General features: G+C 46.2%; 1 protein-coding gene across 2 annotated transcripts in view; it reads right to left on the minus strand.

The window, feature by feature from the left end:
• Nucleotides 1-15,066, minus strand: part of schip1 (schwannomin interacting protein 1) — a 52,942-nt gene extending 37,876 nt beyond the window's left edge. Inside the window, exons 1-2 of one of the 2 annotated variants that reach the window (XM_079513440.1) lie at nt 14,455-15,066; nt 10,306-11,115 (exon numbers count right to left, since the gene is read on the minus strand). In XM_079513440.1, coding sequence (XP_079369566.1) covers nt 10,306-11,115; nt 14,455-14,460 — 816 coding nt within the window. In that variant the 5' untranslated portion in view covers nt 14,461-15,066. Of the gene's footprint in view, nt 1-10,305; nt 11,116-13,266; nt 13,751-14,454 lie in introns of those variants that run through there. The other variant, XM_079513439.1, reaches the window with a different exon arrangement.
• Between the last annotated feature and the right edge of the window lie 366 nt (nt 15,067-15,432).

Below are 15,432 nucleotides of genomic sequence, written 5' to 3' on the forward strand. Positions count from 1 at the left end.
TGTGTGTGTGTGTGTGTGAGTGTGTGTGCGCGTGCATGCGTGTGTGTGTGCAGGTGGAATCATCATGAAGGACAGTGGCAGATTATGTTATAAACATGGCTGAAGGCCACCACACCAGACCTCTACCTTGTGTCTCCACCAAGCAGCTGGTCTGCCAGCCTGGATGACAACAGCGTCACTGAGGCATCATTCATACAGAACGTTCTGTGGCTCTCTCTCAGGGTCGTGTATGGCTTATTATGGAATGCACTGTGACCTCTCACCTCCAGCTGCAGCCCGGTGGGTATGGGTTTAGTGTTTAGTCTGGGTTAGAAGAATGAACTCACCTACTCCATTAAACACTTTCAATCCGGTGTCCCTTTGAGCATGTCATTATGTGCAGAAATGTTCAATAATGTCCAATATTACAAAAAATGGCTAGATAAAAGGTTTCTTAAGAATATTCACAAGCTTCCATGCTGTTATATCAGACTAATCACAGTGTGTCTGAATTAAAGTAGCATAACAACCGCCTTGTTTGTGCAGGAAGTTAGGGACTAGTGCTACTTTACTTTACTTTATATATATATATTTTATATATATATAATTTTTGCATGCAGGGTCAAAGTTTTGGACATTTGGCATTCATCAGGAAGACTGAACTAGATAGCAAATAGCACAATACACATGGTCAGAATCCTCCACATTCCCAGCACACACCTGTACCTTGTTACAGGCCAAATAGCACACAGTCTGGTTACAGACTACATCGATATCACACAGTCCTGCAGTGCAGACTACAGAGCACACAATCCTGAAGAAACCCGAGACCCACATGTGGCCATGCACTGCTTGCTCTAATACACACACTCTCAACTGAGCTCTACATGTCACACACACACACACACACACACACACACACACACACACACACACACACACACACACACACACACACACACACACACACACACACACACACACACACACACACACACACACACACACACACACACACACACACACACACACACACACACACACACAGGATATCACAGTAAAGGAATGCAGCGCTCCAGGGTGTTTAGAGATGATAGAGATGTAGAGAGGATTTTTTTACAGCGCGCTTCAGCTCATTTTGGAATCTTAACTCAAGTTGACGTTGCACTTAAACTATCAAATTAAATCATGAAATTCATATCAGAAACAAACAACGGATTATTTTTCAATATATTTGTATATTTTTTAATTTACCTGCGTTAAGTGCCCAACTGGCTGTGGGGAATCCAAGGTTAAGCTGAAATGAAAAAATAGTCCACAGGCAAAACGAAGAAGAAGAAAAGGTCAGGCTAGACCATGAGCACAATTAGATATCCTTTGAAGTTTGAAGTAGTTACACGAGGTTACATGAACGTGTGTGTCCGACCAGAAGAAAGAAGTCTGAATGGCTTTGAAGCAGACGGCATGTCCTGCACACAGCCAGAGTGAGTGAGATGTGCCGTGCAGAGGGCCGGGCATGTTTCAACACGCACGCACGCACGCACGCACGCACGCACGCACGCACGCACGCACGCACGCACCCACACACACACACACACACACACACACACACACACACAGTGAGCTGGAAATATCCGAGCTTCTGCTAGATCTACACACCTGGTGGCTAAGCACCCCCACTCTTTAGCCTTGCCTCGCCCTCTCCACATACTCCCCAACATACTGTTGTTATACACTGTACCAACTCCTCTTTACTTAATCACATTAACCCTGGTTAATATAAAGGGCATGAATGGTTAACTCACTCTCTTGCCTTGACAGGTTAACGCCTGTTAACCTGTCAAGGCAAGAGAGTGACCCTGTCACCCTTCACAGTGAGAGCCTGAGTGTAGCTATCGCGCTCTATTGCTCAATGTGGAAAATGCAGTGCACAAAGGAGTAGCTGGAGATCCAGCGTCTTTTACGCTCAGTGCTTCGCCCACTTCTATCCACCATTGGCTGCTCCTCAGACTTTTCGTACCCTGCAATTTTCCACCTTTCCTCCCCACCCCCCCTCTCTCTCCCTCTACGTGGCACTGTCTGAGAGCTTGTGCGTGGGGGTAGTAGTTAGGTTGTTAGTGGTGGGTGTCGAACAGAGTTCAACTATAATCATAGAACACACTGACTGAGATGCGAAGGACAGAGAGAGAGAGAGAGAGAGAGAGAGAGAGAGAGAGAGAGAGAGAGAGAGAGAGAGGGAGGGAGAGAGAGGGAGGGAGGGAGGGAGGACATAATGAGCTGCTCCAATTTGTATTCCATAACTGTCTCCTGCTTTTATTTTCCACAGCCCTTGAGTGATTGTCTGGGGCAACATGCTCCACGCTTCTATTATTATAATATTATATTTTCTTTTCACGTTTTTTCTGGTGAGTTTCAGAATAGGCTATTAAGATGGTCCTCCCACTCCTGTCAACTCACTGGCATTAACAACTGAGGGGACAAAGGACAAAGGCAGAAACAGTTAAACACATCCCAATCAAGTAAAGGATAATGCACACTTGCACAGTGAGGTGGGCATTATTGGAAAATGAACCTGCTTCGCCTTATCTGGGTGTATTTCCCATGAATAACCACCTCATTGGATATTATCCTGCTTAATACACGGCTGCCTACAACTACGAGCAATGAGTAATTTCAGGTTACCAGTGATGGAAAAAGTATTCAAATGTTGTACTTAAGTAAAAGTATCAATACTGCAATGTAGACTTGTACTCCGTTACAAGTAGAACTCCCGTATTCAAAATGTACTCAAGTAAAAGTACAAAAAACGCTATCCGTAGTCGGGTCACGGGGGCAACAGCTCCACCAGAGAGCTCCAGACTTCCCTCTCCAGTGCAATATGAGTAACTTCCTCCTGGGGGATCCCGAGGTGTTCCAAGGCCAGTGAGTCGATGTGCTTCCTCTAACTGCACCTTGATCTGCCCCGGGCCTCCTCCCATGGGACGTGCCTCGAGGACCTCCCTATAGGAGACGCCCAAGAGGTATCCTAACCAGTTGCCCGAACCACCCATTTTGGGCGGGAACCCCTTTTGGTGTTAGCATTATGTTATGCTTTAGCTATTGAAAAATAGCAGATCTAGAACGACTGACATAGAAACATAGCTTTTTCAGACATTTCAGACATTTTTAGAATCTGATCTCAGGTGAAAATGGGTTAAGGGAGATGCCATCGAAGAAAATTAATTTCGTCCGCTTGTATCGCGATAATTGTATATTATGTTGTGTATTCAAATATAGTGTATATTTGATATTGTGATTCGATGTTGTGTATCCAAATAATTGTAGTGGAGTAAAAAAGTACAAATTTTGGCTCTGAGATGTAGTGGAGTAGAAGTAAAAGTACTGGAAATTTAAAATACTCAAGTAAAGTACTAAATATTGTACTTAAGTCCAGTACTTGAGTAAATGTACCTAGTTACTTTACACCACTGCAGGTTACAAGTTTCTTCTTCCATAGCAACGTACACAGAAGAAGAGCAGTGCATGGTCTGTGACTCAGAAATAACAGAAGGCTATGATTGATTGACCAATCAGAATTGCGTATTCAACAAAGCCGTGTAATAAAGTAGAGATAAAACATCCTGTAGTAACTACAGTAAGTAATGTAAACAGTAATGTGGAGCAGCTTTGTGCTGCAGCACAGCTTCTATAGTGCTAAAGTGACAGTGTCTTTGTTTCATTGTGCAGTGCCAGCATTTGGTACGTGCAGGTGGCTGGACATTAACTATAGAAATACCTAAATCGCTCGCTGAAAATAGCAGATCTACAAGGTCACAACAGGCACACGGAACATAAACCAAATATAAACCAGGCATAAATGAAACTGCAAGCAGATGCTGCCATTGTGTGTGTGTGTGCTTTGAGGTATTCTTTACTTTACTGGAGTACTTTTATTTCTACATCTCAGAACTTTTACTCCACTACAATTATTTGAAAACTTTAGTTATTTGAAAACTTTTGTTACTATACTTACTTTGCAGATTTAAACACACATATAACCACTTGACTTTGAGCTTGTAGATCTATTTTCAAAAGATTTCTATACATTTTAAAAACTTGTGAAATGGGACATTCTGTCTAACGAGTATACTTTTTTAAACTTTTTAATAATAATGAATTGTATATTTTGATGCCAACTCTTCTGTACTTGTCTTTTACTCAAGCATTTTTTTTTAAATACTGGACTTTTACCTTTAACAGAGTATTTCTACCTTGTGGTATTAATCCCTTTACCTAAGAAATGTGAGTATTTCTTCCAACACTGCAGTAGCCTACAGTAGCCTATATATGCCATGTAAGCATAAGTGCTTCAGTGCTCAGGGTTGATTGCATAAATATGTTTTCACCGTTGATATGCAAACAATATAACATGTACTTCACAGCTGTCAGGAGGCATTAGTCAAGCTATGCACTAACGTTAATAACAGTATGAGTGAATGGAGTTTCAATTCATTAGTCAAGCTATGCACTAACGTTAATAACAGTATGAGTGAATGGAGTTTCAAGCGGTCCTGCTCAAGCCGACGTGAAAGTATTAGTCTCATTAATCTCATATTAAAATATAAACTTAAAAAGTCCTTTCTCTTTTCCTGTGTGTGTGTGTGTGTGTGTGTGTGTGTGTGTGTGTGTGTGTGTTGCTGCATGTCCCAGCATATCCATATTATCAAGAGCACTGAGCTTGCCCACAGGGCGTTTCTAAATGGTATGAGTATGGGTTTGGGTGTGTGTGTGTGTGTGTCTGTGTGTGTGTGTGTGTGTGTGTTTGGGTGTGTGCACGCCGTGATAAAGAAAGAAAAAGAGCAGCCCGCAGCCCTGTATTTATATTCCGAATATGCTGCACGGTAGATCAAGTAGAGGTAAATTACTGGGCAGGGGTGGCAATACACTGGGGCCATCGGGGAGGAATAATATTATTGTTTATCTTTTAGGGGAGCAGAGCTGACAGAAGGGTTCGGAGGATTGTTTTACCGGAGGGCCCCTGCGGGGGACCCTCTTTGGCACGTGCCTCCACAGTTAATTAGATCCTAATGATGAAGAGGTCAACACGGACGTCAGCCCTCAGAAATCCCTGGCACCCCACACCTCGCCCTACCTCCCCTACATTCCAGAGGAAACCACACCCCCCACTCTTCCATAACCAAACACACCTGTCCCAACTAATGGACAATATCACTGTTTCAACAATATCATGGAACCACATGCTGGCCCGCTAACAGTGAACGCCATTATTTGTTGAATTGAAGGTAAAAAACTCTGCCGGTCAGGATGTGAGCACAGGTAATGTTTCAGGTAATGTGTGTGTGTGTGTGTGTGGTGTGTGTGTGTGTGTGTGTGCTGCTCCATACATGTATCATCACCACTGATTCTCCTCAGCATGACAGGGCCACAGAGGCCGTTACCATGGTGATGTGAACCAGAGGACAGCCAATGAGCAGGATGAGGTCTCACCTGTGACTTTGTGTGAATGTGTGTGTGTGTGTGTGTGTGTGTGTGTGTGTGTGTGTGTGTGTGTGTGTGTGTGTGTGCGTGCGTGCACGGGTGCGTGTGTTTGTAGTGCGGTCCTATCTAGGTATGAGTCTGGTGTGAAGCAGTTTTAGCTCATTCTGTATACATTGCAGGAAGTTACTTAGTAAGAAAGTACTAAGCTTGCCTCAGTGGTAGCGTGTACCTGATGGTGCTCGCTAGCCATATATCTATTGTAACACCAGTTAGTAGACAGGGTGGTCTATCAGTAGTTGAGCCCCGCTATCCCTGGTGATTCTGACAGCACAGATGTTTTTGTGGGTTTACTGAACCACAACACTATCTCTCTCAAGAGGATCCCAGACACATCCCACATAATAGAACCCCCTTCACACACACACACACACACACACACACACACACACACACGCACGCAAGCGTGCGCACACACAGACACACACACACACGCACGCACGCACGCACGCACGCACGCACGCACGCACGCACGCACGCACGCACGCACGCACGCACGCACGCACGCACGCACGCACGCACGTGAGCACAGTGGTGCCTGGTGGCTCCTGTCTGAGAGGATATCTAAATATTTAACAGCTTTTTTTTAAAAGGCTCTTTCTTCCTCTCTCCAGGCAACTGTGAGGTCCTGTGGACAGAGGGGTTCAAACGTTCTTATAACAGCCAAGGGGAGTCCATTTTGACATTGCAGGCAAGTAAAGGGTGACAGGCATGGTTCTCTGAGATAAAGCGGTAGCCTATTTAAACCTGTGATAGATGTTGATAACAGACGTCCATTTCTTCATCGTGACTGAAACAACTATAACTTCAGCTTATGCACCATCAGGGCGGTTGAAATGCATGAACTCTGACCGGAGATCAGCAGCAAGCATGTACAGTACATCTACTGTACTCTTGAATCATCCCAGACATTATATGGGCTTTTTGTCAAAACAGTCATACCTTGCGTCTTTTATACGTTATCTCTCCAGCTCCCAGCTCAGCCGGGATTACGCGGCTAATTCCTGTTTCTTATCTGCACAGGGCCATCGGAATGCCGAGGCCTGGTTTTCCTTTCAGTGGTTAGGAAGGAAGGAAGGAAGTGGTGGCTGCTTATCACCATGCATGCCATGCACACTTGTCTCTCTCTTTCTGCTATACCAACCAGTCCCAGTCTGCCTTCATAGTCTCTCTCTTTCTGCTATACCAACCAGTCCCAGTCTGCCTTCATAGTCTCTCTCTTTCTGCTATACCAACCAGTCCCAGTCTGCCTTCATAGTCTCTCTCTTTCTGCTATACCAACCAGTCCCAGTCTGCCTTCATAGTCTCTCTCTTTCTGCTATACCAACCAGTCCCAGTCTGCCTTCATAGTCTCTCTCTTTCTGCTATAGCAACCAGTCCCAGTCTGCCTTCATAGTCTCTCTCTTTCTGCTATAGCAACCAGTCCCAGTCTGCCTTCATAGTCTCTCTCTTTCTGCTATACCAACCAGTCCCAGTCTGCCTTCATAGTCTCTCTCTTTCTGCTATACCAACCAGTCCAAGTCTGCCTTCATAGTCTCTCTCTTTCTGCTATACCAACCAGTCCCAGTCTGCCTGCATAGTCTCTCTCTTTCTGCTATACCAACCAGTCCCAGTCTGCCTTCATAGGCATAGTACATGTATGTCTCTCTCTTTCTGCTATACCAACCAGTCCCAGTCTGCCTTCATAGTCATAGTCTCTCTCTTTCTGCTATACCAACCAGTCCCAGTCTGCCTTCATAGGCAAAGTACATGTATGTCTCTCTCTTTCTGCTATACCAACCAGTCCCAGTCTGCCTTCATAGTCTCTCTCTTTCTGCTATACCAACCAGTCCCAGTCTGCCTTCATAGGCATAGTACATTTATGTCTCTCTCTTTCTGCTATACCAACCAGTCCCAGTCTACCTTCATAGTCATAGTACATGTATGTCTCTCTCTTTCTGCTATACCAACCAGTCCCAGTCTGCCTTCATAGTCATAGTCTCTCTCTTTCTGCTATACCAACCAGTCCCAGTCTGCCTTCATAGTCATAGTACATGTATGTCTCTCTCTTTCTGCTATACCAACCAGTCCCAGTCTGCCTTCATAGTCTCTCTCTTTCTGCTATAGCAACCAGTCCCAGTCTGCCTTCATAGTCATAGTACATGTATGTCTCTCTCTTTCTGCTATACCAACCAGTCCCAGTCTGCCTTCATAGTCATAGTACATGTATGTCTCTCTCTTTCTGCTATACCAACCAGTCCCAGTCTGCCTTCATAGTCTCTCTCTTTCTGCTATACCAACCAGTCCCAGTCTGCCTTCATAGTCATATAGTACATGTACATGTCTGACAACAGCAATGTGTCAGTGCTGAATATAGTCACATTGTACATCGTACGTCAGGTGGAAACCTCCAATGTCCAAAGACCATTACTTTTCAGGAAATGACGACATTTTCCAAAAATGGAGTGAAAATAGTAGATCTACAAGCTCACAATGTGTCGCATGGCAACGCATTGTGAGCTTGTATATCGGCTATTTTCACTCCTTTTGCTTGACACTCTTGTATGATGAAGTAAGGACGAAAAAATGTAAAAAGTTGACAATTGGAGATACAAGGTTTCTGCCCGACAGGAATAACATGAATTGTGTGTGTGTGTGTGTGTGTGTGTGTGTGTGTGTGTGTGTGTGTGTGTGTGTGTGTGTGTGTGTGTGTGTGTGTGTGTGTGTGTGTGTGTGTGCGTGTGTGCGTGTGTCCGTGTGCATGCTGGCGCGCATGGTGTGCTTGTATGCTCTAGGAAGATATAGGCTAGTGACTGTATGAGATGGAGGTTCTTTCTTACTTAAGAAACCTCCTCTCCTAAGAGACGTTTCGGTGCCAAGCAACTCTTATCACACACCACTGCCTGAGGAGGGGGGGGGATAATAGGAAGCAAGATGGACAGAGAGGGGGGTAGGCGGAGAGACATGAGAGAAAGAGAAGGAGAGGGGGGTAGAGGGAGAGAGACAGAGAGAAAAGGGGAGGGAGAGGGGGGTAGGGGGAGAGAGACAGAGAAGGAGAGGGGGTAGAGGGAGAGAGACAGAGAGAAAGGGGGAGGGAGAGGGGGGGAGGGGGAGAGAGACAGAGAGAAAGAGAAGGAGAGGGGGGTAGAGGGAGAGAGACAGATAGAAAGAGAAGGAGAGGGGGGGGGGGGGTGACAGAGAGAGAGGGAGGAAAAAGAGATGAGTAGAGAGTGGGAGAGAGACAGACGGGAGGAAAGAGAGGGAAAGAGAGGGCGAGAGAGACTGCCAGACTTGGCTCATATTAAAGCAGAGACCAGGAGGTGACCTTCCTAATTCAGAGAGAGAGCAGGTAATGCATATTGACACAACTATGACCCATGTGTTCCTACAGATAGCATCTTTAAGCATTCTGCTGCCCCTCTCATCCTCTCTGACCCCTCCCTCCGCATTCCAGACATGCCGCAGGGAGATAGAGGGGGCCGCCCTCCAGGGCAGACAAACAATAGACACACACGCACGCACGCACGCACGCACGCACACACGCACACAATGGCCATGGCGACGGCCATTGTCTGTGGTCACTGAAGAACAGGGGTCTTGGTTTTAGCATGCCAAAAGAGACATCACTCAACCCCTCTTTCGAACACATTTCATTCTCAAGCAGTTTGCAGTTTTAGTCCATCACAATAGAGTTTCACTGCTGTAATAAAAGTTTAATTGATTTCCTGGTCTCTCTCTCTCTCTCTCACCACTTCAATAGCTATGGTATTATGTTTTTTACCAACAGGCTAACAATAGACCGTAAAGGCATTAACAAGGATAAATGCTAAGGCATGGTGATGTCATGAAGTGCCCTTGAACAAGGCATTGAACCACTACGATGAAATGTGTTCTATGAGCAGGGCCTGGCTGGAAACAAGTTCTTGAGCTTAGCCCAGATACCCTGGGTAAATATAGTAATCATTTCATTTCATGAGAAAACGAGTGAATTGCACACCCTTCACGCCAGTCCTTTGGAGGGGGACAGTGAACCTGCTACTGTGGACCTGAACAATAATGCAACACTGCCCTCACCTGGTGGACATACCACATGACCACAACAAACCATCACTGATATTGAGTGTTCACACACAGATTCTCTGAATGGGTTACAAATACATGACTAGTAAAGGCTACTACTATGTGTGCTTAATGTGTGTATACAATGTTCAGATGTTATCCGTTATTCGGATACGAATCCTTTATTCGTATAGTTTTGACCAAAACAATACAATCTATTCATCAACTCCTCATCAGGGGAGGGGACATTTGATATAATGCAGTCCCTCATGTTTTGTAGCTGAGTCCGCCCCCAAAGCCCCCAAAGTTTCCCAGCTGTGTAGGCAGATATCCATGTTTTCTGTCAGGTGTTGTTGTCTGCATGCACAATTTTGCACATAGTTGGACTACATAACTTAGCGCTACATTAGCCTGTTAATCCTCAATTCCTTGCCCTATTCCAGCTTTCCAACCCACATGTTCCAGCAGCCATCTGACATGGATAACCAGTGGATTACAGCGTGACGCAACCCCCAGCAGGTCATGAGAAATATCGAAATATGACTGAGATACTATGCCGGATGACCTCTGAAACAGATGAACGTGTGCGTGACACCGTGCGTGTGTGTGACTGTGTGTGTGTGTGTGTGTGTGTGTGTGTGTGTGTGTGTGTGTGTGTGTGTGTGTGTGTGCGTGTGTGTGCGTGCGTGTGTGTGTGTGTGTGCGCAAGGCACCCAGATAAACACAATGACACGCAAACATAAACACACTCACTGAGGTGTAGTTGGTCTTGCCCATGCTGTGGATGTGGTTCTGGTTGAGGTTCTGGTTCTCCAGCTCCCGGCTCTGCAGCCCGGCAAGATGTCTCTCCAGGGCCGCCCAGTCCATGGTGGGCAGAGGTTCCTCCTCTACGCTCTCCACCTCCCTGTAAGCCCCCACCCACCCCCCAGTCCCCCCACTGCCTCCTCCTCCTCCTCCTCCTCCTCCTCCTCCTCCTCCTCCTCCTCCTCCTCCCCCGATAGCACGGCTGCTCCTGCCCTGGTTGACGCTGCGGTGACTGGCCTTGGGAGTCCCTGTGCCTCCGTGTGGCGCGCCCGGGGAGTGGAGCTGGTGGTTTCTGGGCATGATCAGGTTGCCGTTCTGTTTCAGCTCGTCCGGGACGGCCGCGACCGAGGTGGCGGTGCGTCCGCCAGGCGCAGGGAGTGGCGGGGTGGTCTTCACGTCCTGGAACTCCTCGGCCAGACTGAGGCTGTTCACTGTCTTCCGGGTGCCTCCGCTGGGGACCCCCGTCCCCCGCGCCCCGACTCCTCCGCCCTCCTCCTGGCCAGGAGGCTGCTGGGAGGTGAAGTCCTCTCCATATTCACTCTCCCACTCCTCTATCACCTTCTTCTTGTACTCCTGGTAGTCCTCGTCCTCCTCGTAGTCATCCAAGGTGACCAGGTCAGGGGAGGGGGAGGACTTGTAGTCGTCCAGGTTGGCCAGGTCAAGAGATGGGGAGCAGGGTGTCACCTTGTTGGAGTTGGACTCTGAGCTGGAGCGACTGGACACGTCACTGCCCAAGTCCATCCCATCCTCCCGGTAATCCTGCAGGTAGAACACAGACAGAAAGAGGTGGAGAGAATGACAGAAAGAGAGATAGCGAAAGAAAGATGGAGCGAGAGAATGACAGAAAGAGAGATAGCGAAAGAAAGATGGAGCGAGAGAGTGGAGGCATATAGAGAGAGAGAAGAATGCAGGCACGGCAATGTGGCACAAAGAATGAGAGCAAGAGAGAGCAAGGGAGCGAGGAAATGGGGAGGAAGAGGAAAGACAAAACGAGAATTTAGGGAAGTGTGCAGACAGAGATTACTCTCACCACTATTGTGGTTTGAGACCCGCAACCACAAAACACTTCCTGGCTGGCACACAGGAACTTCCTTTTGGGGCAGATTTTCTTGCAGCATTGTTTTGGTCCATCTGTAATGCACCTTGTTCTTTACCTATAGTCAGCCATTCTGCTGTATCCTTTCTTCTATTGTTCTCCAACCTCCACATGCCATTCCTCTCCACACTATACGATCGATTCCTCACTCCTCCTGACAAACCCTATATTATATCACACCGGTTTCTTGTTATTTAATTCTCCTCTTTTATATAAATCACCTGGTGCATGCATGCAAATGCATATGCATATGCGTACGTGTACGTATTCAATTAAATGCCTTTATTGTCAGGGTGCAACGAAATTACCACACTATTGTGTATTTGTGTCAGGGCTGATTTCATAGCGAGTCACTGACCTGCATCAGGTCGCTTCATGGCTGAAGGTGAGTGACACACTGACACGCCTATACACATGACCTTGCATTGACTTATGGGACCAGTGACTGCAAAGTTGTTGTCAAACCTTGGCTGTGCTGTTCCTGTTGAACGACACAGCCCCAATCACTGCCTGACTGATTAGTATACGGCTAATGAAAACGTCCACTTTGTTTACAACCCTCCACAAATCTCCACTCGACCTCAGGCTATACCACTTCCACAGCTATCAGTGTTTTTGGTTTTTGGTTTTTTTTTACACTGTGGCATTAACATAGTGCCTCACATCACTTTTAGAAGTTAATGAAAAGCAAGCAGCAGCAAATTAAACTTAAGAGGGATTAACCACTTAAACCCTCTAGACACAGTAAAGTGCACCTGAGTTGGCTCTGTCTGTCTGTACTTGGAGTCTTGGACCCCTTTATCCAGCCACTTATACTGTCTACTCTACACCACCAAATCTCCTTGCCAAAAAGGGCCAATCTACAAGCGCACAATATCATGCTGCATCATGCTTGTTAACTTGTAGATCGGCTATTATTGGCTTGTTATGTTATGTTATGTTCTGAAAAAGACATCATTATCTGAGAATTTTCCATCTCTTTATAACAATATTAAAACATTACAAGCCGTATAAACATTTTTGCATACATTCATTTGTTACGATACTGTGACAAATAATAATGAATAATAACATGTCATACATACACAGACATATTGCAAGGCATGTGAGTTATGACCATTACTTCACACCTGTGCAAACACGGGGCATTGCTGATGTCAAAGTGCGGTGCTGAATCTATTCTAGTGTAATTCATTGTGACTCAACTCCTTGGAGAAGGGACAAGTTGCTGATGCTGTGCAGAGATATAGGCCACTCTGCCCAGAGAGCTCTGTATTTGTCCATGCACAAAAACAGGCCAGAGACACTAGGAGAATATAGGTGATGAACCATGCCCCCTGGGCATATAGAACAGTGACAGTGTCAATGGCAACAATGCTGCCACACATACCATAACAACAATATTCAATCAAACCAGTGAAAATGTGCTGATAAAAGGGTTTAGTTACATAATGTATGTTGCTTGGTCATTGGGATGCCATGTCGATGATGACGTCGGTACAAGAGGCACATGCACCACAAAGATGTGGTGTGCCTCTTGCAGGATCACTGCCATCAATCTTTTTATATAATTTAAAGGCTATAGGGCAGCGGGATATATGGCCTATATAGGATATGTTCCTTCCCAAGATTCGAGGTCAGCATTTAGCAGAAAATGAGGAGATAGACTTACCAGCTTTTTCGGTAAGCAATACAAAAAATAGACCTGTGCTGTGCTACTGCATGACATAAGTATTAGCAATGTTTCAATTTATCAACAGAACACATGATTGCTAGGCTATACTGTCAATTGCTCTGCCAAGTGCCAACCTTACCGATGTGTTCATCAAAGGGGCTGCCTGCCACAATGAGTGTGAGCGGTCACTAGTCCCAGCTATTTGCAAACCGGCTTGTCATCGTAGCTGACTCCTCCGTTAATTATAAAAGCTGAATAAACAAAACCAGATATTACTGCGGAGTGCGGAATATCTGTAATGGCTGTAAGTATATGCAATCAAAGTAGACTGCGCGGGCTGTGGCAACGGAAAGCCGTGCGAATCCGTCTTATCTCGGATTCTCGGACACAGAGTGGGAAAATGATACGGTCGCTGCCAAATCGATTGAGTTAAAACTGGGGCCGGTTTCTTGTAGCCCTACACCGCCTAGATCCATAAATTGTCACGTCAGTGGCGTGGATGGCGGGTTCCGTGGGAAATATCAAATCATTATTTAAAGTGAAGGGGTTAAGAAGAACAGACTCCGCTCCGCGCAGGCGGGAGCGATGAGTGCGTTCAGCTGATCCGCTATGGGATTAACCTCCTCCTCGCACAGGCAGGCTGCATGGGTTTGACCAGCAGTGCACAAACACAATGCATGATGCACGTTGACAGCTGCACAGATCCCCACCCCGGCTGTTTTGGGCGTTTAATTCATGTCAGAGACTATTCTTAGATCTGTCCCGTGATTTTGCAGGCTAAAGCTGCGTCGGTTTGTAGGGAGCATTGCATAGTGCATAGCCTACGCCCATTCTTTGAACGCAACATCAATTGCAAGCCAAGTAGACAATTTGTTGTAGGCTGCTGCTGCCATGTAGCCTATATTGATTGACATCTGTACTAAACACTATAACAGCACACATTATCACAAGCCAGGACTTTCATGATGCTTATAATGCTTATTATTTCTAAAGAGAAGACCTGGCCTACATCGATCATTTAGCAGGCTGTGCGGAACGCCATTCATAGCACACTCTAATGATGTAATGTTTCCAAAAAAGTCACAGGAGAAACCTGATATCCCCCGGCAACAGTGGTGCCCCAGAACCGCCCTACATCACAAGGCGGATGACAGCCACACACACATAACGACTATAGTCTCTGTAGAACATAGAAGACACACGTTCAAAGTCTTTAAGTCACACAATGATTCATATCTGCCTGGCCCGAAGAGATATATGCCCCCGAAAAGTCTCCAGTAACATGATCACCACCGTTCAAATGAGGTAATAACAGTAGGCTACTCACTGTCATGTTTTCTGTAGGTTCTGCGCTCTCAAGACATCGTGAAGTAAATTCCAGCTCTAGACAACAGCGAGGTGTGAATGTTTTAACAGCTTTAACAACGAGGTCAGGTGGTGGTGGTAGTGGTGGTGGTGGGCTAGCCTACGCTGGTCGCCGCTACCCGGAGAAATCACATCAGAGAGCCGGTAGATGATTCAGAGCGTCGGTCAGTCAGTACAGTCATCGCTGTGCTGTCTCAGAGTCTGTGCGTGTGCGTGCGTGCACCGTGGAGTCGGCGCTACAGTCACACCAGAGTCACTTCAGTCAGTGAAACAAATCGATACAAACACAGGAGGCTTCAGTCAGATCTCCGCTTCCAACACCAGCGCAGGTCACTCACTGACTGACACCCTCTTTCTTCAACGGCACTGGTCGGAGTAATGGCTCACCGCGCTCGCACAGCCTACAGTAGCATACGTCGACTGGAAACAGCATATACGCTCCTCCGAGAAGCCCCGAGTCCCGTGTGGGCGTGCGAGGGCTTTTAAGAAGCGCACATATAACCTTGCTTCTGCTATACAGCCTTCATAACAGCATGTCTAGCGAGCTACACACCCTTAACTGTCGCAACCTGCAGTTCTGAGTGAGGAGAAAGTGACGACGAAAAACACTGTGGCTGGCCCAACCTTCTGCACCCACTGACCTTGCACAGGATGGCAGAGAAAGAGAGAGAGCGAGAGAGAGGGGGGCTATCTAGGTGAATTATTTAACATACCTGTGCTGGTGTTCTTAATATTTCCAATGTTATTTTCTGTCACAGTGGTTGTGAATACACAGAGCTACATCTACCATGGGGAATCTCAAGGACCGTTCTGTTGTCACAAAAGCCTATAGCTACTGTGTTAAACCTAAACCATGCCATTGCCACTGGCCGAGTATTGTAGAACATTAAACTGTTGAAAATCAGTTCTTTTGATACTTGAAAGGATTCTTAAGTGATTT

This window comes from Electrona antarctica (assembly GCF_951216825.1).
Source record: "Electrona antarctica genome assembly, chromosome: 11".
NCBI lineage: Eukaryota > Metazoa > Chordata > Actinopteri > Myctophiformes > Myctophidae > Electrona > Electrona antarctica.